At 38.6% G+C, this 23,643-nt stretch overlaps 1 protein-coding gene across 2 annotated transcripts in view; it reads left to right on the forward strand.

Moving 5' to 3' along the window:
• ARMC3 (armadillo repeat containing 3) overlaps window positions 1-23,643 on the forward strand; it is an 89,405-nt gene that overhangs the window by 19,243 nt on the left and 46,519 nt on the right. For both annotated transcript variants that reach the window (XM_060003770.1, XM_060003771.1), the window contains exons 4-9: window positions 6,327-6,395; window positions 6,641-6,816; window positions 9,193-9,387; window positions 11,798-11,981; window positions 17,861-18,013; window positions 18,115-18,220. In XM_060003770.1, the coding sequence (XP_059859753.1) occupies window positions 6,327-6,395; window positions 6,641-6,816; window positions 9,193-9,387; window positions 11,798-11,981; window positions 17,861-18,013; window positions 18,115-18,220 (883 nt within the window). The remainder of the gene's footprint in view (window positions 1-6,326; window positions 6,396-6,640; window positions 6,817-9,192; window positions 9,388-11,797; window positions 11,982-17,860; window positions 18,014-18,114; window positions 18,221-23,643) is intronic.

A 23,643-nucleotide genomic window follows, 5' to 3' on the forward strand; every position in this document is an offset into this window, starting at 1 on the left:
GCGGTAATGTGAACGATGGGGAGCGGCTGTAAATACAGATGAAGCTTTGCTCACCCTCCTCTCACCTCCTGCTGTGCAGCCCAGTTCCTAACAGGCCACGGATCAGTACCGTTCTGTGGCTTAAAGGCCTGATTAAGGCAATCTGAAGAGCTTGCCATCTTAGGAAAAGGTTGATGTAAAAGAGTATACAAGATCAAGAGTAAATTAGGTGGTCAATATTATGCAACAAAAAAACTGTAAATAAGAATTAATCCAAGAGCATGGGATATCTTTCCTTTTTTTTTTTTTTTTTTGCGGTACACGGGCCTCTCACTGTCGTGGCCTCTCCCGTTGCGGAGCACAGGCTCCGGACGTGCAGGCCCAGCAGCCATGGCTCACAGGCCCTGCCACTCCGCAGCATGTGGGATCTTCCTGGACCAGGACACGAACCCGCGTCCCCTGCATCGGCAGGCGGACCCTCAACCACTGCGCCACCAGGGAAGCCCCATTTCTTTTTTTAAAATTTATTTATTTATTTTGGGGGGTCATCCTTGCTGCACGCAGGCTTTCTCTCTAGTTGCGGCAAGCAGGGGCTACTCTTCGTTGTGCGCAGGCTTTTCTCGTTGCAGTGGCTTCTCTTGTTGTGAAGCATGGGCTCTAGGAGCATGGGCATCAGTAGTTGTGGCATGCAGGCTCAATAGTTGTGGCACACGGGCTTAGTTGCTCCACGGCATGTGGGATCTTCCCGGAGCAGGGATCGAACCCGTGTCCCCTGCATTGGCAGGAGGATTCTTAACCACTGAGCGACCAGGGAAGTGTCTCCATTTCATTGAATCATCTTCAGTTTCTTTTATTAGTGTTTTATAGTTCTCAGCATATAAGTCTTTCACCTCCTTGGTCAAGTTTATTCCTAAGTACTTTATTTTTTGGATGCGATTTTAAAATGGATTTTTTTTTTTTACATTCCCTTTCTAATATTTCATTGTTCGTGTAAAGAAATGCAACAATTACTGTATGTTAATCTTGTATCCTGCTACCTTGCTGAATTCACTTATCGCTTAATTCTAGTAGTTTTTTGTGTGGAGTCTTAGAGATTATCATACTAAGGGAAGTAATTCAGAAAGAGAAAGACAAATATCATATGACTCCACTTACATGAGGAATCTAAAATATGACACAAATGAACTTATCTATGAAACAGAAACACACTCCCAGACATAGAGAACAGTCTTGTGGTTGCCAAGGGGGATGGGGGTGGGAGAGGGATGGATTGAGAGTTTGGGATTAGCAGATGCAGACTGTTATGTATAGAATGGCTAAACAACAAGGTCCAACTGTATAGCACAGGGAACTGTATTCAATATCTTGTAATAAACCATAATGGAAAAAAATACGTATATATTTGTGTAACTGAATCACTTTGCTGTGCAGCAGAAACGAACATAACATTGTAAGTCAACTATACTTCAATAAAATAACTTTTTTAAAAAAGGAATGCACTTAAAACAGATGGCATGGGAACTACAATCCTGAAGCTGTGGAACAAAAACCACATTCACAGAAAGATAGACAAGATGAAAAGGCAGAGGGCTATGTACCAGATGAAGGAACAAGATAAAACCCCAGAAAAACAACTAAATGAAGTGGAGATAGGCAACCTTCCAGAAAAAGAATTCAGAATAATGATAGTGAACATGATCTAGGACCTCAGAAAAAGAATGGAGGCAAAGATCGAGAAGATGCAAGAAATGTTTAACACAGACCTAGAGGAATTAAAGAACAAACAAACAGAGATGAACAATACAATAACTGAAATGAAAACTACACTAGAAGGAATCAATAGCAGAATAACTAAGGTGGAAGAACAGATAAGTGACCCGGAAGACAGAATGGTGGAATTCACTGATGTGGAACAGAATAAAGAAAAAAGAATGAAAAGAGATGAAGACAGCCTAAAAGACCTCTGGGACAACATTAAACGCAACAACATTCGCATTGTAGGGGTCCCAGAAGGAGAAGAGAGAGAGAAAGGACCCGAGAAAATATTGCAAGAGATTATAGTCGAAAAGAGGGAAGTTTATAGCAATACAAGCCAACCTCAAGAAACAAGAAAAATCTCAAATAAACAATCTAAACTTACACCTAAAGGAACTAGAGAAAGAAGAACAAACAAAACCCAATGTTAGCAGAAAGAAAGGAATCATAAAGATCAGAGCAGAAATAAATAAAATAGAAACAAAGAAAACAGTAGCAAAGATCAATAAAACTAAAAGCTGGTTCTTTGAGAAGATAAATAAAATTGATAAACCATTAGCCAGACTCATCAAGAAAAAGAGGGAGAGGACTCAAATCAATAAAATTAGAAATGAAAAACGAGAAGTTACAACAGACACTGCAGAAATACAAAGCATCCTAAGAGACTACTACAGGCAAGTCTATGCCAATAAAATGGACAACCTGGAAGAAATGGACAAATTCTTAAAATGTATAACCTTCCAAGACTGAACCAGGAAGAAATAGAAAATATGAACAGACCAATCACAAGTAATGAAATTTAAACTGTGATCAAAAATCTTCCAACAAACAAAAGTCCAGGACCAGCTGGCTTCACAGGTGAATTCTATCAAATATTTAGAGAAGAGCTAGCACCCACCCTTCTCAAACTCTTCCAAAAAATTGCAGAGGAAGGAACACTCCCAAACTCATTCTATGAGGCCACCACCACCCTGATACCAAAACCAGACGAAGATACTACCAAAAAAAAAAAAATTACAGACAAAAAAATCTTAAAATTTGTATGGGACACCAAAGACCCCGAAGAGCCAAACAAGTCTTGAGGCAAAAGAACGGAGCTGGAGGAACCAGACTCCCTGACTTCAGACTATACTACAAAGCTACAGTGATCAAGTCAATATGGTACTGGCACAAAAACAGAAATATAGATCAATGGAACAAGATAGAAAGCCCAGAGATAAACCCACGCACCCATGGTCAACTAATCTATGACAAAGGAGGCAAGGATATACAATGGAGAAAAGACAGTCTCTTCAATAAGTGGCGCTGGCAAAACTGGACAGCTACATGTAAAAGAATGAAATTAGAACACTGCCTAACACCATACACAAAAATAAACTCAAAATGGATTGGAGACCTAAATGTAAGACCAGACACTATAAAATTCTTAGAGGAAAACATAGGAAGAACACTCTTTGACATAAATCACAGCAAGATCTTTTTTTTTTTTTTGTGGTACGCGGGCCTCTCACTGTTGTGGCCTCTCCCATTGCAGAGCACAGCCTCTGGACGCGCAGGCTCAGCGACCATGGCTCACGGGCCCAGCTGCTCTGCGGCATGTGGGATCTTCCCGGACTGGGGCACAAACCCGTTTCCCCTGCATCGGCAGGTGGACTCTCAACCACTGTGCCACCAGGGAAGCCCAGCAATATCTTTTTTGATCCACCTCCTAGAGTCATGGAAATAAAAACAAAAATAAACAAATGGGACCTAATGAAACTTCAAAGCTTTTGCACAGCAAAGGGAACCATAAACAAGACGAAAAGAAAACCCTCAGAATGGGAGAAAATATCTGCAAACAAATCAACGGACAAAGGATTAATCTCAAAAATATATTAACAGCTCATGCAGCTCAATATTAAAAAAACAAACAACCCAATCCAACAATGGGCAGAAGACCCAAATAGACATTTCTCCAAAGAAGACCTACAGATGGCCAAGAAGCACATGAAAAGCTGCTCAACATCACTAATTATTAGAGAAATGCAAATCAAAACTACAATGAGTTATCACCTCACACCAGTTAGAATGGGCATCATCAGAAAATCTACAAACAACAAATGCTGGAGAGGGTGTGGAGAAAAGGGAACCCTCTTGCACTGTTGGTGGGAATGTAAATTGATACAGCCACTATGGAGAACAGTATGGAGGTTCCTTAAAAAACTAAAAATTGAATTACCATATGATCCAGCAATCCCACTACTGGTCATATACCCAGAGAAAACCATAATCCAAAAAGACACATGCACCCCAATGTTCATTGCAGCACTATTTACAATAGCCAGGTCATGGAAGCAACCTAAATGCCCATCGACAGATTAATGGATAAAGAAGATGTGGTACATATATACAATGGAATATTACTCAGCCATAAAAAGGAATGAAGTTGGGTCATTTGTTGAGACGTGGATGGATCTAGATACTGTCATACAGATTGAAGTTAAGTCAGAAAGAGAAAAACAATTATCATATATTAATGCATATATGTGGAACCTAGAAAAATGGTACAGATGAACCGGTTTGCAGGGCAGAAGCTGAGACACAGATGTAGAGAACAAACGTATGGTCACCAAGGGGGGAAAGCGGCGGGTTGGTGGGGATGGTGGTGTGATGAATTGGGCGATTTGGATTGACATGTATACACTGATGTGTATAAAATTGATGACTGAAAAAAAAAAAAAAAACCCAGATGGCATGAAGGTACTCCGGGAAGGAAGGTGCTGGCAGTTCTGAACCAAGCTAGAATTGTAGGTGTCCCACTGCTTGCCTAGAACGTGTTCATGTGGCCCAACCACAAGTCCAAGTTGCCATATCTGAGAGTGTTCTCTGCTGAGAAAGAAGGGGACAGAGATCAATATTATATTTAAAGTGACAGAAGTAGCAGCTTACCCATTATTTCTGCTGATTTAACCTCAAGAACAGAAGGACTATTTGAACAATCTGGTGTCAGAAAGTTTAATAACAAGTTAATCAGCTATGCCACCAATTTACAAGAGCTGCCATTGAATCTGAATGATCCATTGAGCCTTAAGAAAGTGGTGTAGTGGATAAACCTCCTAGATCTGTTGTTGAACAGACCTGGGCTAAATTCATATGTAGAAAGGAATTTCGTGGCCCAGAGAATCCTCTGATGAAAACTTTTAACTTGTTTGGGCACAGCAAGGGGGTGGTGGCACATACAGATGCAGCAAGGGGCCCTCTCCCTGTGGGAGCAGATGCTTCCTGCAGGGAAACACAAGGAGCAGAGAGTACACAGGGCCAGAATCTTCCTGACCTCATGGTCAGCGTTGTAGCAGAAACTCTGAAGTAGATGGAAGATTATCTTGTATACTAAGTGGAGAATGTACTTGGAGATCTAAAAGCCCAGAAATGCTTTTCTTCTAGCATGTAAAAATAGGGAACTTTGGTACAACCTTCCAAAAAATCATTGCAAACAACACAGACTGGACTCATAAGAGTGAGAAGAGAATGACAGCATGCTTTTCCAGAGGGGGCACCTCTGCCTAGTTTACCAGGACACTTGGAAGGATCTGACTATTATGCCATGGCTATTATTTCTAGACCTGTGGAGGTAATGCGTTTTTCAGAGGAGTTTCGACTGTAAAATATGAAGTCCTACGCTTCCCGAAAACGCAATTATTCTTTTGCGCTGAAAGCCTATGCATGCGCATATATAGCTAGCTGTAAGTTCGCTAGCCCTCTTTGAGCCATTTTGAACAGAACAGAGAGAAAGAAGTTTTGACAGGTTGAGGAACAGCCACATCCCTGAATCACACAGGAAAAGGTGTCCAAGAAAAGGCAAACGTATCCAGCGGTTAATTCCCGAGACCATCTGCTTCAGCTGCTGCAAAGTGAATTTTTCCAAACTTCTGGTAACACTACTCTTGGCTTACAGAAGAGATAACCGACCAAGAAGAGAAACTGCAAAACTGAAGTAGCAGCTATGCCTTATTTCTCAGAAAAAGGGGGTTAAGGATGGCAAGAAAGAAGCAGGGGCATAATTGTCTAGCTTTAATTAGGCTCCTGTAAATAATACAAAAGTGAACTTTAAAAAATTAATATACTTATCTTTAAGCATCTTTGGCATTTCTGATAAGCAAATGGAACATATACAAGATGTATTTATGGGAAAAGGCTGAGGATAATTCTTATTTGCATTTTATACTAGTTTTATTAAAATCTAAATTTAAAAATATCCTCCCAACAAAACAAAAAGAATTACTGTTATATCATAAGCAAGTGTAGGGCACAGTAACTCAACTTTACTGATGGTGTTCTAGGCACTTTCGTGCATTTATGGTTATCTTTTCTAGTGTTTTGGAAGGTCGTACAGCTGAGCAATCAAGCAACATGGGCTATAGTCTGTCTGGGGTCAGACAGACCTGGGTGTGAAACCCGTCCCCACCTCTTACTTGCTGGGTGATTGTGAACCTCAATTTCCTTATCTGTAAAATTAGGTAATAATAGAACCTATCTCATAAGGAACTATTCCACAGACATTGCCATTATTATTATAATTAATAAACATTAATATTCTGTTTCTTCTTTTGTAGATGATGTCAAAAAATTGTTAAGGGAGTTAGATGTCATGAATTCTGTGATTGCTCAGCTGGCCGCAGAAGGTAACTCTGCATCCTCCATCTATCAATATTTCAAAAATGGGGAATGATTTATTTTTCGCATCTGATTAAAGTACTGATTGAAAATAGTTTATGAAACACCAATTCTGTATTGTCATTAAACTCTCTCAAACTAAGATGGGCTCCAACCAAGGTAAGATCTGTGGAGCTTTGGTTTTCACAGCGTGGTTTAACATAATGGTTGAATAAGCCTTTACATACTTGTGTTATTTGTTTTTGATACACAGAGGAAGTAGTTATCCATGAGTTTGCTAGTCTTTGCCTAGCAAACATGTCTGCAGAGTATACCAGCAAAGTGCAAATATTTGAACAAGGTGGATTAGAGCCTCTCATCAGACTGCTAAGCAGCCCAGACCCGGACGTGAAGAAGAATTCTATCGAGTGCATTTACAACTTGGTCCAGGTGAGGTTAATTTCTAACAATGAGTTTTGACAAAAGCTGGTTATAGAATTTATTTTCCCATTAAAAAAAGGACAAAGCTTTAAAAAAAAGGTCCAGTTTTAATTAAAATCACTCCTTCTCAGTACTATTTAGTAGTTATCATTCAGAGGAAAAATAATGGAAGTTTAGAGTCGATACCTTTCAGTTTTCACGTTTTGTAAGTAATTGTCCCCCATAAAAGGGCATTTTAAAAGAATAGAATGGGCTTGCAAATTAAGGCAGGATTATACTAGGTAAGTACTATTTCTTCCAAAACAGGAACTCTAATATTAGTGTTGAACTAGTTTTGACCTAGGCAGTTAACTGTTGATCTAATCTTGGTGATCCAATTGGTTGGTATCATCTGCCTTACACAATGTACCAAGATTTTGGATTCAGCTTATTTGTTGGTGAAAAGTTGAGTTTTGCTGAACAGAACTCATCATTCACAGTTGCAAGATGCTACCTCACTGTGATGCTTTCCTTCATAATGGAAGAAACACCCTACCCACCCTCCGCCCACAACCTGTCCTGTCCTCTGGCCCCTCCCCTCCAATCCCCAACCCAGCACACACACCCTCACACCCCCAGCAGGTCAGCTTGCTGCCACTTTGGACAGCCTTCTCTGCTTCTTTTCCTGTTCAGGTTCCTGAACAATTCCCACACACCTTTGATAAGCTTTAGACCACCTGGAAGTACAAGACACCATTTTAAATAGCCGTCAAGAGAATGTGAAAGAAGAGATATGGAAGCAAAGGTGAAGGAGGTTTCATTGAGAAGCAAAGTATCTAGACAAAATATATAGAAAAAGAGGACAAAGGCACTCATGCCAAAAGGCACCCAAAGCATGCAACCCTGGCCCTGGCATGTCCTTGCCACGTAGCTGGGCACCCACTGGTGTTACCTTTCCTCTTCCTGAAGAGCAAGTGCAGCCATACCCCTTCTCTGGTGACTTTACTTCATCCTATAGGCCTAAATAATCCTGAAAACGTGTCTGTGTGTTTCATGCCAAGACTCCTCATTAAGTCTATTTCTCTGTATTTTTTATCAAGTGGAAATGAAAAGACTTACCTCCACTATTCTTCATAACAGAAGGACTAGCTAATAACAGTGTATTCATGTCCTAAGGCTGCTGTAACAAAGTACAACAAACTGGCTAAAACAACAGGAACCTATTCCCTCACGGTTCTGGAGGCTGGACTTCTGACATCAAGGTGTCATCAGGGCCATGCTCCGTCTGGGACTCTGGGTAGAATCCTCCCTTACCTCTTCCCAGCTTCTGGTGGTGGCTGTGAATCCTTGGTGGTCCCTGGTTTGCAGCCTCATCACTGCAATCTCTCCCTCTGTCAGCTCTCTCGCCTCCTGTTATAAAGACACCAACCTTATACGGACACCAATAATTACCCACCCTACTCCCCCATGACCTTAGCTTAACTAATTACATCTGCAACGATCCCATTTCCAAATAAGATCACATTTTGAGGTACTGAGGAGTAGGACTTCAAGATATTTTGCGGGGGGTACAATTCAACCCATAGCAAGCAGCAACCTACAGTTTTTATGTCTGAAGGAAGCTGACTATGAGAGGCCAGTTGAAGGATAGACAGAGGGAAGATAAGCTGGAAGTGGGGTCTTTTCTGTCTTTAATCTATTTTAAGTTTACCCTGTTTTGATTTAAAATGTCATGATTTAGTAGTCAGAGTTTGGGGGCTTTTCATGACTTTTTTGCTTTGTTTTCTCTGTCGCTCACCCCAACGACCCTCCCTCCACCACTCACCCAGGATTACAGGCACACCATGCAGAGCGACTTGTCTGGACTCTAATGACCCCTTGCTCTTGTAAATGTCTTAAATTAAGGTTATGTGTCAGAACTAAACCTGATGTAAATTTGCATGCACAGGTCCTGCCAACAGCACTGCATGCAGATTAGTATTTTATAAACCATCCATCTGAATGACAATAATAAGGAATTGATACCGTCATTTCATTTTATCGACTACTATCTGAAACAGGGTATAGCGTGTGAAAAGAATTTCATTATGCATAGATTTTATTGTGATGCTGTTTGTAGTAAGAGGAATTTTCTGTATAATAAAAAAACAGTAGCTGCTGAGAAGTCATAGATCATGCCTATTTCCTATTACTGACAAGGTCTGTATAGTTAAAATGAATATTTTGGTGTTGTCAGTCCAGGGTTTGCTTATATTTGTTTGTGAGTTATTTTGGAAGCAAATCCAGAATAAAAGATGGGAACATTATAACTTATAATGTTCTTTGTTAAAAAATAGAATCTCTCCATTCTTAAGACTGTATTTTGCTTTAAAAACCACTTATTTGAACATTTATATTTCCTGGCAGGATTTTCAGTGCCGAGCGACACTTCAAGAACTAAATGCAATCCCTCCTATATTAGATCTCTTGAAGTCAGAATATCCAATTATTCAGTTGTTGGCTCTCAAAACCTTAGATGTTATTACAAATGATAAGGAGTGCCGGGCAATGCTAAGAGACAGTCAAGGAGTGGACCATCTTATTAAGATCCTAGAAACTAAGGTACCTGTAACATTCATTCAACTCTCTATGAGGAGATGTATCTCTCCTAAGTGTTGTTATAAAATACAAATTATAGAATATTTTTTAAATGAAATTTTATTATATTTAAGCATGATGCTAAGTAGAATGGACTAATTTGCTTATTGCTACATAGTTTACCAGCACAATTAAATCAGACAATTGGTAGAGGGCATTCTAAAATAATTTAATTTTTTAAAATCTTCTGATTTAAGATTTTTAAATTTTTGTTTGTGTTCTTATGTTTTCTTGAAACATCTAGAATTAGTCTTTTAACCTTTGTCTGCCCCAGTTTTCTTTAGGCTAATGCAAGAAGAGTCATTTACCACACATGATGGAGGGTAACCTGCTTTACTCAGTCTACTGATTTAAATATTAATTTCACCTAAAAAATGCCTTCACAGAAACATCTAGAATAATGTTTAACTAAATATCTGGATACTGTGGGCTAGCCAAATTAAAACATAAATATTAACCATCGCTAGTCTATCTGGCATCCGTACACAGCTCCTAAATCATTAATCTCCAAATAAAGACAAAAACAAGATCATACTTCCACTTAACATGGTCCAGCTGTCCTGTGTACAACAAAACACACACTGTCCCCTTCCCCATAGGAGGATGCAAAGTCCTTGGATGATGTTTCCTCTTCTCCTTGACATCCCATAATAAGATGTAAAATTAACCGTACTTAAATACCATATTGTAAAGGCAGTACATCTCATGTTGCCTGAGGGGATAAGAGAGAGAAGAAAAGGATATTTCATGCACACACACACACACACGCACATTCATAACAAAATAAGGAAGCAATACTCATGACAATTATAGTCCTCTTTTCTGTAACTGATCACATGGTTGTAGTTGGTATTTATAACTACCTTCTTCCGATACCCGTTCCATATTCCGCTTGCCCTCAGCAAGCACCTCAGCTCATCTTGATTCTTTTTTTTTTTTTTTTTTTACGGTACGCGGGCCTCTCACTGTTGTGGCCTCTCCCATTGCGGAGCACAGGCTCCAGACGCGCAGGCTCCGCGGCCATGGCTCACGGGCACAGCCGCTCCGCGGCATGTGGGATCCTCCCGGACCGGGGCACGAACCCGTGTCCCCTGCATTGGCAGGCGGACTCTCAACCACTGCACCACCAGGGAAGCCCCATCTTGATTCTTTACTTGATGTGATGACCCAAACCTTCATTCCTGAAGAGCCTGGACCATTAGTAGTGGTACCCAGATTGGGTCATTATAGTTTTCCATCAACCTTAATCACAGGGTATGGTATTACTAAGAAATGCCATAAGGGACCCCCTGTATTCCAGGCATAGTCTTCCTCACCTCTGTTGTGGAGCAGCAGTCCAATTTCCCTTGGATAGGTGGGCTCAATCACCCCAATCAGCACAGTAACTCTCTTCTTTGCCTGTTGATTCAGAACCATGAGGCTCCCAAAGAGGCCAGGTGGCAGTCTTAGCTTTTAGTTCTGTGGACTCATGGTTGTGTCTCCTGGTGGAAGTATCCCTCCCTTTGGATCTAAGATTTCTAGATCAGCAGAGCATAAGGTTTACAGGTACAGGAAACAAAATGTTTGCTACTGAATTGCCATGGGTAATAGTGAGTGGTGCCACTCCCATATCCATTCCTTGGTTCCTGGGAGTAACAGCAACATATAGGATGCTGTTCCAGAGAACATATAGCCCTGCAAGTTAGCTAGCCACTTAGCTAGCGCTGTCACTCTGTCTTGCATAGGCCATTCTATCAAGCCAGCTGCTTCAGGATGGTAGGGAACATGGGAAGGCCAGTGATTTCTGTGACCATCTGCCCACTGCTGCATTTCTTTTGCTGTGAAGTGAGTTTCTTGATCAGAACCACTGCTGTGTAGAATACCATGGCAGTGGAGCATCTTTACTGTGATTTCTACCTTAAATTTCTAACTGTTCAGAAAAGGCTTCAGTTTTCCACTGCTATGAGGATTCTGGAGATTCCTCAGGCAAGAAAGCCACACACTCACAATACCTCCCTCTACCAATTGGAGATTTTAAGGAATATACTTTCTTTCAGCTTCTGTCTGCTTTTTCAAAAAATATTTTCTTTAGATTTTAAACTTGTCGGTGGAAGTCTGTTTGAGCAACATCACTTGGATACCATTACTGGAAGTTTCCAGCAACTATTTTTTATCTGTAAAACATTTTGGAATAGGGGAAATGAGAAGAGATGGGACTAATGGTCAGGGAGAGAGATGTCACATTAATAAACAGAACTGTTTCCTTGGGCCTCTGTCACAACAAAATTAATTACATTATGTTCTGACTGATCTGAGTCCCTCTTGTAATAAAATTTGGAAAGTGTGGATTGCTTTTATTACAATTTTCTAAAGTTGTGTTTGCTTTTATTATTAGGAATTGAGTGACCTTCATATAGAAGCGCTTTCCGTGTTGGCCAATTGCCTTGAAGATATGGATACCATGGTGATGATTCAGCAGACAGGGGGTCTTAAGAAGCTCCTATCATTTGCAGAAAACTCTACAATTCCTGATATTCAAAAGAATGCAGCAAGAGCAATTACTAAAGCCGCTTATGATCGTATGTCTCATTTTGTATAAACTAAGCATACCTATTTCCTCCTGTAGTCTTGATTTCAATTAGAACTAACAAATGCTACAGCATTTGTCTGCTTTTAGATGGTCATTTGAGGATAGTGCTATACTTACTACTCAAGATCAAAATTCATCTCAATGCTAGTAAGTAAAAGTAGAGATTGCTTTGTCCAGGATTTAATAAACTCAATATGATTTAATTATAACCTATTTTTAAACAGTTCATTCCTAAATTAAGTTTTAAGCTTTTATTTCTCCTGATTTTGAAATTTTACAGAATGTATGCACTCTCTGTAATCCCGAAAACATCATTTCAATAAATCCACATTTGGAATGATATCTATACAGTAATTTCGAGTTGCAGCTGGAGTCTAGCTGTTCCATGTTATATAGCTGTGAAAAATAATATGCTCATACTATACACAAAATACAATTTTCATTTCACTGGCAAGCTATGTTGACATAAATCTGTAAAATATGGGAGATTAATTACATCGTGAGCACTGAAGATAAAATTATAATTTCAATTTATGTATATTTGGAGTATTTTATTTAATAAAAGATGTGATTTTATTTTCCCCCTTCCACATCACCCCTCTTATAAATGATGACAGCTTTGACTAGTTTAAGTGATTTATATTCTAAACATATATACTCACATCTGTATATATGTCTATATTATGGGAAACATTTCCTTTTCAACCCATACTGGATTTCTTCAAAGTTTTAATGCAGTGTGCCAAATTTCACCTCCCAGTACTAAGTCAATAGAGAGGGGCCTCATGAGTTACATCATACAGGCCAAATCTAAAGACAGCCTGTAAAATTAATTTTGACAAAATTGCTTAATTCAGAATTCTCCCAAAAGGAACTTAGGCGTTGTCATTACCTGGTCAGTTCTGTTCTCCATCTATCCCAGGCCTTCTTAGTTATTTGAGACCAGATGAGAGGGCAATGGAAAGACATGAGCAATGTCAAACCTAAAATTTTTACGTATCTCAACTTCTCTTTGGGTTTCGGCCCCTCTTGTGATACAAGTTTCGTGAGTTTATTACCCATCACTCGATACAGTAGTGAAAAGAGCACAGGACGGAGAGCTCTTGCACTCTAGTTCTACTACTAATTACGCTATTGGCACTGCAGTGACCTAGGGATGTGTCTGTGAGTGAGCTACAGACTATCTGGACTGTTTATGAATTCATTTATTAATGTTTATTAAGCCCCCAGTTTGTATCAACAAACCCAGGGCAGGCAAGTAAGCAGGCAGTCGCGATGCCGTGTTAAACGTGCCTGATGATGGGGAACAGGATCCCCCAGGAGGGTCCACCTAACGCAGACTCGGGTCAGACAAGCCTTCCTGGAACAGGTGATTTACAGGCTCAGACCTAGAGGAGATGAGGGAAACTGGCTGGGCAAAGAAGGTCCTGGTGGGTCGGGGGGGCTCAGCAGTGCTCTGAGGAGAAGGGACAGTGTGTAGTGGCCAGAGAGGGACAGAGCGTGGTGAGTTCCAGAGCTGAAAGTTTTCAGAATGGCCAGTGAATAGAGTGCAGCAGAAAACTGAGAGTCCAGGCCGGAGAAGTAATGAGGCGCCACATGCTAACGGGCATCACGAGCCAAGTTTAAGGGCTTTGGACTTTATTTTCATGGCAACAAAGCACCCCTCAAGTGACTTAGAGGGGGGAGGGAACCCTACAGATTTTCACTTTTTAGAGAAAGAGCACTCTTGCTGCAAAGTGGAGAAGAGATTAGACATGCACAGGACCAGATGCAGGAAGACCGGGAAGGGGACTCGAGGTGAGAGGAGGGGGGTCCTGAAGCAGAGCCGAGGTGGTCGTGATGGACTCAGAGGCGTCTGCAAGGAGACCCAGCAGCACGGTGCTTGAGGGTCCATATGGGTTTGTTGAATGACTCTGTGGGTTGGGGGAAGAAGAAGGTAATGCCAAGGACAAGGCCTTCTGGCTTGGACAGCTGGACGTAGAATGGTGCCACTCACAGAAATGGGGAACTCAAGAAGAAGGGCAGGTTTTGATTGAAGGAAAGGAGATGAGGTCTGTTCTTTTTTGAAAACTTGTAAAATACACATAGTATAAAATTCACCGACTTCACCATTTCTAAGCGTACAGTGCAGTGGTATTAAATACATTCATGTTGTGCTACCATCACCACCATCCAGCTACAGGCCTCTTCGTCTCACAAGCCTAACCTTCTGTACCCAGGAATAAATAACTCCCCCCTTCTCCCTCCCTGCAGTCCTTGGAAACCATTCTTTCTGTCTCTGTGAGTTTGACTACAAGTACTTATATAAGTGGAATCATACAATATTTGCCCTTTTGTGATTGGCTTATTTCACTCACCATAATGTCCTCAAGGTTCATTCATGTTGTAGCATGTGTCAGGATGTCCTTCCTTTTCAACTCTGAAAAATATGCCATTGTATGATTATATCACATTTGTTGATCCTTTCATCTGCTAATAGACACCTGGATTGCTTCCACCTTTTGGGTACAGTGAATAATGCTGCTATGAACACAGATGTACAAATATCTCTTTGGGCCCCCGCTTCCAGTTCTTTAGGGTATATATCCAGAATTGGAATTGCTGAATCATACGGTAATTCTACGTTTACTAATTTGAGGAACTGCCATACTGTTTTCCATAGCAGCTACACCATTTTACATTCCCATCAACAGGGCACAAGGGTTCCAATTTCTCCACATTCTTGCCAACACTTGGTATATTCTGCCTTTTTTTCTTTTTTTTAATAGTAGCCATCCTAATGGGTGTGAAGTGGTATCTCTTTGTGTTTTGATTTGCATTTCCTTCATGGTTAGTGATGTTGAGCATCTTTTTCATGTGCTAAATGGCCATTTAAAAAATCTTCTTTGGAGAAATGCCTATTCAAATCCTTTGCCCATTTTTAAACTGGGTTTAAATTTTTTTTTGTTATTGAATTGTAGGAGTTTTTATATTTTCTAGATATTAACTCTTTATCCGATATATGACTTGCAAATATTTTCTCCCATTCTGTGGGTTGCCTTTTTAACTCTATTGATTGTGTCTTTTGATGCACAGACATTTTAAACTTTGATGTAGTCCAGTTTGTATTTTCTTAACTCCATTCATAAGTAGGTTTTTACAAATGTTGCTCCTTATACTGTTCCATATTCATTTATAACATTCTCTTTTTACTTTCCATCATCATAAAAGTTTTTTGTAGGCTAGGGTTAGGGTTAGCATTGTCATTGCATGTCAAAAACACAGTTGAAACAAAACCACATAATATACACTCTTTAAGTTTTGTTTGCTGAGTAAAGTTTTAATATGCACCCCTAAATTAGTATGCCTTTGACCTGGCACCAGGAGGAGGAAGGTGTTAACTACCATTTTGCCATGAGGTTTATGAACTGCATTAACATCTCAGCAGGAGCACAGGTGGCCCACTAGCAACTTCTGAGAATGGGTAAAGAAAAGCATCATTACATACAGATTTATTTTCAGATACAAAACCTCATGCCTTTAAATTTAGTGATACTGAACAAATGTTATTTTTAAAGGACATTATTCTATTAGTAGCATAATTACCTTGCCATCTTTACTTTCTGTGTAATTAACACGTAAATACTTCTCAGTGTAGCAATTCAATGAAGGTACTTGGTTAATATGTTAATTCATCTTTTAAATCCATTATAGCCACGCTGCAGTCAGCACTTTTGAGGTTTGGTGAACACAGCTGGATTTTGAGAACACTCCCAGCAGGGTTGAGAAACTAATTGCCCACAGTATTTAAATTAGTTTTTAAAAATTGTTCCAATAATTGTGTATACACTGTTTATTGTAACCATCATATACTCCAAAGTTAGTCTTTTCAAATTAATTCTTTTGGTCGATTTTCTTGATAGAATCCACTCAGAGTGTTCTGTTTAGTGAAGTTGATTGAGCATCATCTCGGAAGTCTTTTTTTTTTTTTTTTTTTCGGTACGCGGGCCTCTCACTGTTGTGGCCTCTCCCGTTGCGGAGCACAGGCTCCGGACGCGCAGGCTCAGCGGCCATGGCTCACGGGCCCAGCAGCTCCGCGGCATGTGGGATCTTCCCAGACCGGGGCACGAACCCGTGTCCCCTGCACCGGCAGGCGCACTCTCAACCACTGCGCCACCAGGGAAGCCCATCTTGGAAGTTTTAATTATAAATCTGAGGACTTTAAGTCAGAGATTCTGGAAAAGTTTGAGATCTTGTTTATTCAGGGAAAACTAATAAGGACTACATATATTTTAAAACATTTTAGGGGCCATATACTTGAGATTTAAGTATTAATCGCAGCTTGTTAATGAAACAGTTATGGCCTGACTGAATTCCAGTTTTAAATGAAAGGAGCAGGGATTAAAATGATAGGATTATAGGACATGGTTCATGATTGCTTTAAGACGAATGAACAGAAGTGTTAGTGACTTAGCTTGTGCCAGTGATGGCCAGATTGCTCCGGCATACATCTGTGTATCAGAGGAACAAAGGCCAAAACAGTATTTGCAAAGGTGGTGACATCTGACCATGATACCGCTTCTGTGAAAAAGGTAATTTTTAAAAATCATTGTTGAAAGAAGACAAAAATCAATAAAAGTGGAAACCTAGTTGCTATAATTTCTGAAGATATCTCTGGGAAAAAAGTTAATTAAAATATGTACAAGTAGTGAATTATTTCCACATGTTGATGTAATCTAAGGTAGTATCAGCAGTTTTTGCAGAGATCTTTATTCTAACAAAATATTCTTCTCTTGTATATCAACATCCTAAGAGCACATATCACACATTCTTCCATTTTAATCATTTACATTGACTTTATAAAGGTTAATTAATGAGAATCAAACCTATGACAAAATTTTCTTAGGAACTGTAAATAAATTAGCAAGGAATTATTTGTAAGCTGTTTCTTTTCCAACTTGTCTCTGGTTCTGTTATAGCATTAAAACTGAGTTCGGTTTAATATATATTTTTCTAGTACATGCTTTTAATAAATAGTAATTTATTTAGAATTAACTGTAGAACACAAAACAAAAATTGTTTAATGTTCTAATTTAATTCAATGCAGTATTTGCTTTTGTATAGTGATGAGATTGTCATTTATTAAAAAATCAAACTAAATAGAGGAACATCGGGAACAAAAAGAACATTAAAAATACTTTGGTTTTGGTTTTAATTTAGTGTTTTATAGTGGGGTTAATATCATGGTATGTACTTAAGAGTCATAACTTTGTTTTCAAACGGAACTGTGCTATGTTTATGTTATTTTATGTTTATGGCAACTTAGCAATTAAGTAATTATTATAGTTTTTGCTATGTCAGCATGTATTGTAACAAGATAAAAGATGATCATAAATTCTTAAGACTTGGGATCATATCAATACTTTATTACTCATTTTGACTTTCTCCTCCTCTCTGCTCTGCTCTTGAGCATCCAGCTCACAAGTTTGTGCGTCTTAGGCATTCTTCAAATATAGGGCTTTGTATTTAAAATAAACAGGTTTTTGTATTCAGTGCGAAGAGCGCATGTGAACACAGCACCATGACAGGCATATGACTGATGTTAAATAAGTTCTTGCTAAGTCTGAAGCTTGCCTCTTTCTTATTACAGAATTTTCTCTGCCATAGTACTGATATCATATGAGGGAAAATGAAAAAAATGCAATGCCCATAATTCATTTTGCATAATCACTGTGTTCTAAAGGATAAATAGGTATATATTTTAGACTGTGACTAAAGCTAACAAATAGTTTGAATTCCTATCATATTTTGGATGCGGAAGTCTTTACACTTGCACAGTTTTTGCAGCAAAATTCTGATTTTTTTTTTCTCCCTTTTGGTTTATGAAAGCTGAAAATAGAAAACTTTTTCATGAACAAGAAGTTGAAAAATGCCTTGTAACCCTTTTGGGTTCTGAAAACGATGGAACTAAAATTGCCGCTTCCCAAGCTATTTCGGCAATGTGTGAGAATTCGGGCAGCAAAGAATTTTTCAATAATCAGGGTAAGCAAACTGGAAAAGGCCACTTTGAACATTTTTAGGTTGCCGTATTCTAGTTCACATCGATGTCTGTAAAGTCACATTTTACCTTTCTTTTTCTGTAGGGATCCCACAGTTAATTCAGTTACTAAAAAGTGACAATGAAGAGGTAAGGGAAGCTTCGGCCCTTGCCCTGGCGAATCTGACCACTTGTAATCCCGCTAATGCAAAGTAAGTACAAAAAGACTCATTCAACAGGGACTTGTTTATGGGATATTTAACAGTCCAAGATGTGCTCATCGTAATCTCCTGGCTTTCAAGGCAGTTTACATATTCTTTCAGATGCTTCTATGTTGAGTTATTTATTCCTCAGGAACCCTTATGAAAATAAGAGTCAGCAGATAAGCCTGTTTTCCAAAGACATTACAAAATCTTGAGGGTTTCTGGGCTTGCTGGGAAAATGTGCAGGCCATTTGATGCAGGTAACAGGCTAAATCTTGTAGAAGGTTCCAGAACAGAGAAAACTGGCTAATGTTGGAAATATTAAAGACAGTCTACAAATATTGGTAAATCAAGAAAAAAATTTTAAAGAACCAATTTTAAAAGGACATAAACATTAGATAAATCGAGAAACATTTTAAAAGTCCATTGAAAACAACATATATGGGTATATACTTATGGAGAAGGGTTGAAAAGGAATGTCCTCCGTATTCCAAACACTGTGAAATGTAATTTATATTCATTTAAAATTTTAATTGTCTAGATATTCCATCTACTAATGAGGAAACTGAAGCTCTGCAAGTTTCCCTAATTTTCCTGGGTACATATATTCATTCAACTCGATGAGCTAGAAATTAAAGCCAGATCTGTTAGACCCCAAAGCCTTACTATTTCCTCTACAGAAGATACAGTTGCCTTATAAAACAGTAAGAATTTTTAGAAGGCAACTTTCATAAATAAAATGATTATTGCCATTTGCGATAACATGGATGGGCCCTGAAGATATACTGAGTGAAGTAAGTCAGATGGAGAAAGACAAATATTCTATGATTTCACTCTTATGTGGAATATAAAAAACAAACCAACAAAATAAATGAACAAGCCCAATCAAACAAAAACAAATGTATCGATACAAAGAACAGAGTAGTGATTACCAGAGGGAAAGGGGCAGGGTGGTGGGGCGTGGGAGTGGGAAATGGGTAAAGGGGATCAACTGTATGGTAACGGATGGAAACTAAATTTTTGGTGGTGAGCACACCATAGTGTATACAGAAGTAGAAATATAATGTACATATGAACTTACATAATGTTACAGGCCAATGTAACCTCAATAAAAAGTATATCTAAATAAATAAAGAAGAGTAAAAAAAATTTTATTTACCTTCCCTAAATATGGTACGAGTATTAGTCAGGGTTCTCTAGAGAAACACAACCAATAGGAGATATATATATATGAGATTTATTATAGGGATTGGCTCATGAGCTTATGAAGGCTGAGAAGTCCCACTATCTGCTGTCTGTGACGTGGAGAACAAGGTTGTAAAGGTCAGTCCCTTTACAGTCCCTGGTGAGAACCAGGGGCACTGATGTCCAAGGAAAGAAGATGGCTGTCCCGTCTCAAGCAGAGAGCAAATTTACCCTTCCTCCTCTGTTCTGTACAGTTCCTCAGTGGATTGGATGATGCCCACCCACGTTGATAAGAGGGATCTTTATTCAGTCTGCAGATTCAAATGCTGACCTCTTCCAGAAACACCCTCACAGACACACTCGTAAATAATGTTTCACCATTATTGACTGGGCATCCCTTAGCCCGGTCAAGGTGACACATAAAATTAACCATCTCAGTACGTTAGTTTTTAACACTCGTTTATTATTGTTTTGTGGCATTGTGCCTAAAATTACCCCTTTCTTACTTGAAATAAATCCTCCTCCATCCCCATCATATAGTTCATCTGTCTCTTACCCTTTCTTTCTTTTTCCATACTCCCACACAAATATTTTATAAGACCTTAATGGAATGACTAAAAATCTAACAATGTCCAATAAAAACGTAGCTGAAATGCATAAGCATCAAAACAAAATTACGTTCCTTTAATAGCTACAATCTTTGACATGATTATTATTATTGACATGAATAAAAGTGTTTTATGGATTTTTTTTGAGGTCTGTATAGCTTTTACTTTGGACTTTTTTGAGCTAAAAGGTACTGAAAATTAATGGTTTTGAGGAGGAAATGGAGTCAGATTTGACCTGTTTGTGCCAAATGCTGAAAACTGGGGTTGAAAAAGATTTTATAGTCAATCAAAAGGAATGAACACAAACAAGCCCCATTGTCGATCCTTCTAGGGTGGTACTTACTGAAGCCGACCACAGCAGAACAGACAACAAAGATGACTGGTTATTTGTAGTAAAAAAATGTTTCCTACTCAGATCATTTTTAAAAGATTATCTTAAACTCGGCATTGGTGAGTGTTTCCAGCATCGATTTTTAGAAGCAGTCCATTTCATCAGCTTTCCTAGCAAAGTGCTAGCTATAGGAGCAAGGCTGAGTCCCTGCCTCTGCTGCTGGGGGGCTGGAGCTGAGGGTTAGAAATAGTTAGAAAGTTGCTTTTCCACCACACCTAAGTAGTAAGAGAAGAAGGCAAAAACCCAGAGCTATTGTCTTCCAGGTGCATTTGGTAGCTGTTTGGATACCTGATAATTGCTAGCCTTTTTTTTTTTTTTTTTTTTAATGCAGTTAAGCCCTGAGAATTCTAATTTTGTTTGTTAAAATGTAACCCCTTCCCCTACACTTCTATCTCAAGTGCCTAAAATGGATTTCTAATTCTTACACTCAGGGTACCTTCTGGAGCTGGAGACTCATTTCATGAACTGAGTAGTAACTGGCATGTTATGACAACATATAATGCTGGTATAATTTCCTTTATGTAACTGAGTTTTGCTTGGAAAGTTGTGGGTAAATCAGAATTTTCTGAAGTAAAGAAAATAATCAACCAGAGGAAAGAGGAACATACTTTGCTGTGACTCTCTTTGCAAAACTGGCAAATGCTTTTTTAAGTCAAAGTATTTTTATAATCTAAAAACAGAATTTTATAATATACATAAAATAATTTACAATCTAAAATACCTGGATTCAGATTTGTGCTCTTGCAAGAGAAAACACACCCAAATGTAATAAAATAGGAGAATGATGAGAAATTTGGTAGCAATGATAAATAAATAACCAGGTCATCCATACCCCTTGGTGGAAGATTTTCAACTTGAATTATAAGTATCTCTTTAATTGGTACCAAAAGATCTTGCCTAATTGTTATTTTCTGTGAATGAGGCTTCCTAGATAAAGTCTTCTAGACACTTGAAAATTTACTTCTATAATCAACAAAGCTTTTAAAAATTTGTAATGAGTTTGAATCAAAACTTTGGGGGGGTGGGGTATGGTTATCATTTTGAGTCAGTGGCTCTCCTACGCTCCACAGTGGTGTCGTCAGGGCCCCTTAGGGAAGGTGGGTGCTTGCCTCCTCTCTGAGTGTAGCCTCTAGGTGGGGTGCCTTTGGGGTTGGTGCATTTTATTGACTCCTACTGGCAGGCTGGCAGTGTTAATATTCACTGCTGTCTGTAGATTTGATTGGTAGGCACAACCCTGCCGAGGTTCTCTTCAGATCCCTTCCTTTCAATCAGTGAAAAGCTTGGATACCAGGTAACCAAGCTTTATCAAAGTTTACATAAAAGCAGTAAGGGAGGACCTGAGGCCACTGCTCTAAGGGGTGTTTTGGTCTTCACAGGCCATTTCTTTCTTCCTTTCTTTTTTTTCTGATAGTTCTCATGTGTGTTCTGGATATGTGAAGTCTCCAGGTATTGAGTTATGGATAAGTAAAATTGTAGTTAAAAAAATAATTTAACAAACACAAATCCCTTTACTTACAAACAAGCCAATGTCAGAGAGTAAAATGATGAAGCATAAAATAGATATATTCTGAGAGTACAGTCACCTCCCAGAAGTGTTTTGCTTTAGGCCTTTTGTATGACCATCCTCTCTGCGTGGAATGTTCTTCTACTCCAGGATGCCCACCGCTCAGTCCCTCACCCCCTCAGGTCTGCCCAAATGTGGTGACCACAGTGGTTACAACTGTACCACCCACACACATACTCCATCCTCCTTTCCTACTGCCCTTTTCTCATAACTCTTATCATTTTCTTACATACCATACAGCTCACTCATTATGTTCTCTGACCAGCACCCAACACCTTTGTCTGTTTAATTCACTGACACACACCAAGCATCTAGAATTGTGCCCATCCCATAGCAGGCTTTCGGGGGGAAATACAACCAAAAGGAAAAGGACAGTGAAAAACAGAAGGTCTATCTGACAATGCCCATAACTTGAAACAGAAAGTGATCATCTGTATTGTGGTGTTTGTTTGTTTTCACATAATTTGGATCAAAAAGTGGAGAGCTACTTAGCTCTAAGAGTCTTCTAGCCATACTTTTCATTCTTTATTATCTGCAGAAAAAGGTCACTCAAAGTGGACAAAAGGCAATGAATAAGAATAAAAATAACTATTTGAGGGTATAGGAAAAGAGGACAAGAATAGCCAGATTCACTTATTTAAAGTGACAGGGGGAAAACAAGTAATATCATTTTTAAGTGAATAAGTAAAAAGTGAGGTTAAAACAACCCCCATAGAAAGAGATAAAAAAGGAAACCAAGAAGCAATAATGAATTTTAAATAAAAATGTAATCCACTTAGTTAATTTGGACACCATTATCTTTTTTGGTTCACTATTAATCTTTCTGACAATTCTCAATTTATAATACTTTTTGGAAAGGAGAAAGTTGTTCGCTTTTGAAAGAAGTACTATTTCAGCTAAATTTCATGTTATATTTACTTTGTACTCTTTTATCCAAGTAGTCATATCAAAGTTTTATATTATTTATGCAAGTACTGAGAGAATTTATTCTTGGTTCACATTTTCTGAGGGGCAGAGTCTACATATTATAAGAATATTTTACACTATTAATTTATAACATCACTGCCATCTGTTGGATCTGATCAGAATTAGAGTTTTTAAGTTATTCCAAGAATGAAAAGAGTTCAATGCTTTTCATTTCCCAATGTGAACACTAACTAAATGTTGGCTATTGGTAAACAATGAAAAGATTAGAAAATAATACAATTGTTGACTAGATATTTTTCAAAACATACAATTATTTTAAGAAATAAAACACAGTGAATAAAATTAAATTATAAAAAGTAATAACTACAATTGATATGTATACACTACTATATATAAAATAGATAACTAATGAGAACCTACTGTATAGCACAGAGAACTCTACTCAATGCTTGTGGTGACCTAAATGGGAAGGAAATCCAAAAAAGAGTGGATACATGTATATGTATAACTGATTCACTTTGCTGAACAGCAGAAACTAACACAACATTGTAAAGCAACTATACACCAATAAAAATTAATAAAGAAAAAAAGAAGTGGTATATATATATATATATATATAATGGAATACTACTCAGCCATAAAAAAGAATGAAATTTTGCCATTTGCAGCAACATGGATGGACTTGGAGGGCATTATGCTAAGTGAAATAAGTCAGAGAGAGAAAGACAAATACTGTATGATATCACTCATATGTGGA

This window comes from Delphinus delphis, chromosome 2, assembly GCF_949987515.2.
Source record: "Delphinus delphis chromosome 2, mDelDel1.2, whole genome shotgun sequence".
NCBI classification, from domain to species: domain Eukaryota; kingdom Metazoa; phylum Chordata; class Mammalia; order Artiodactyla; family Delphinidae; genus Delphinus; species Delphinus delphis.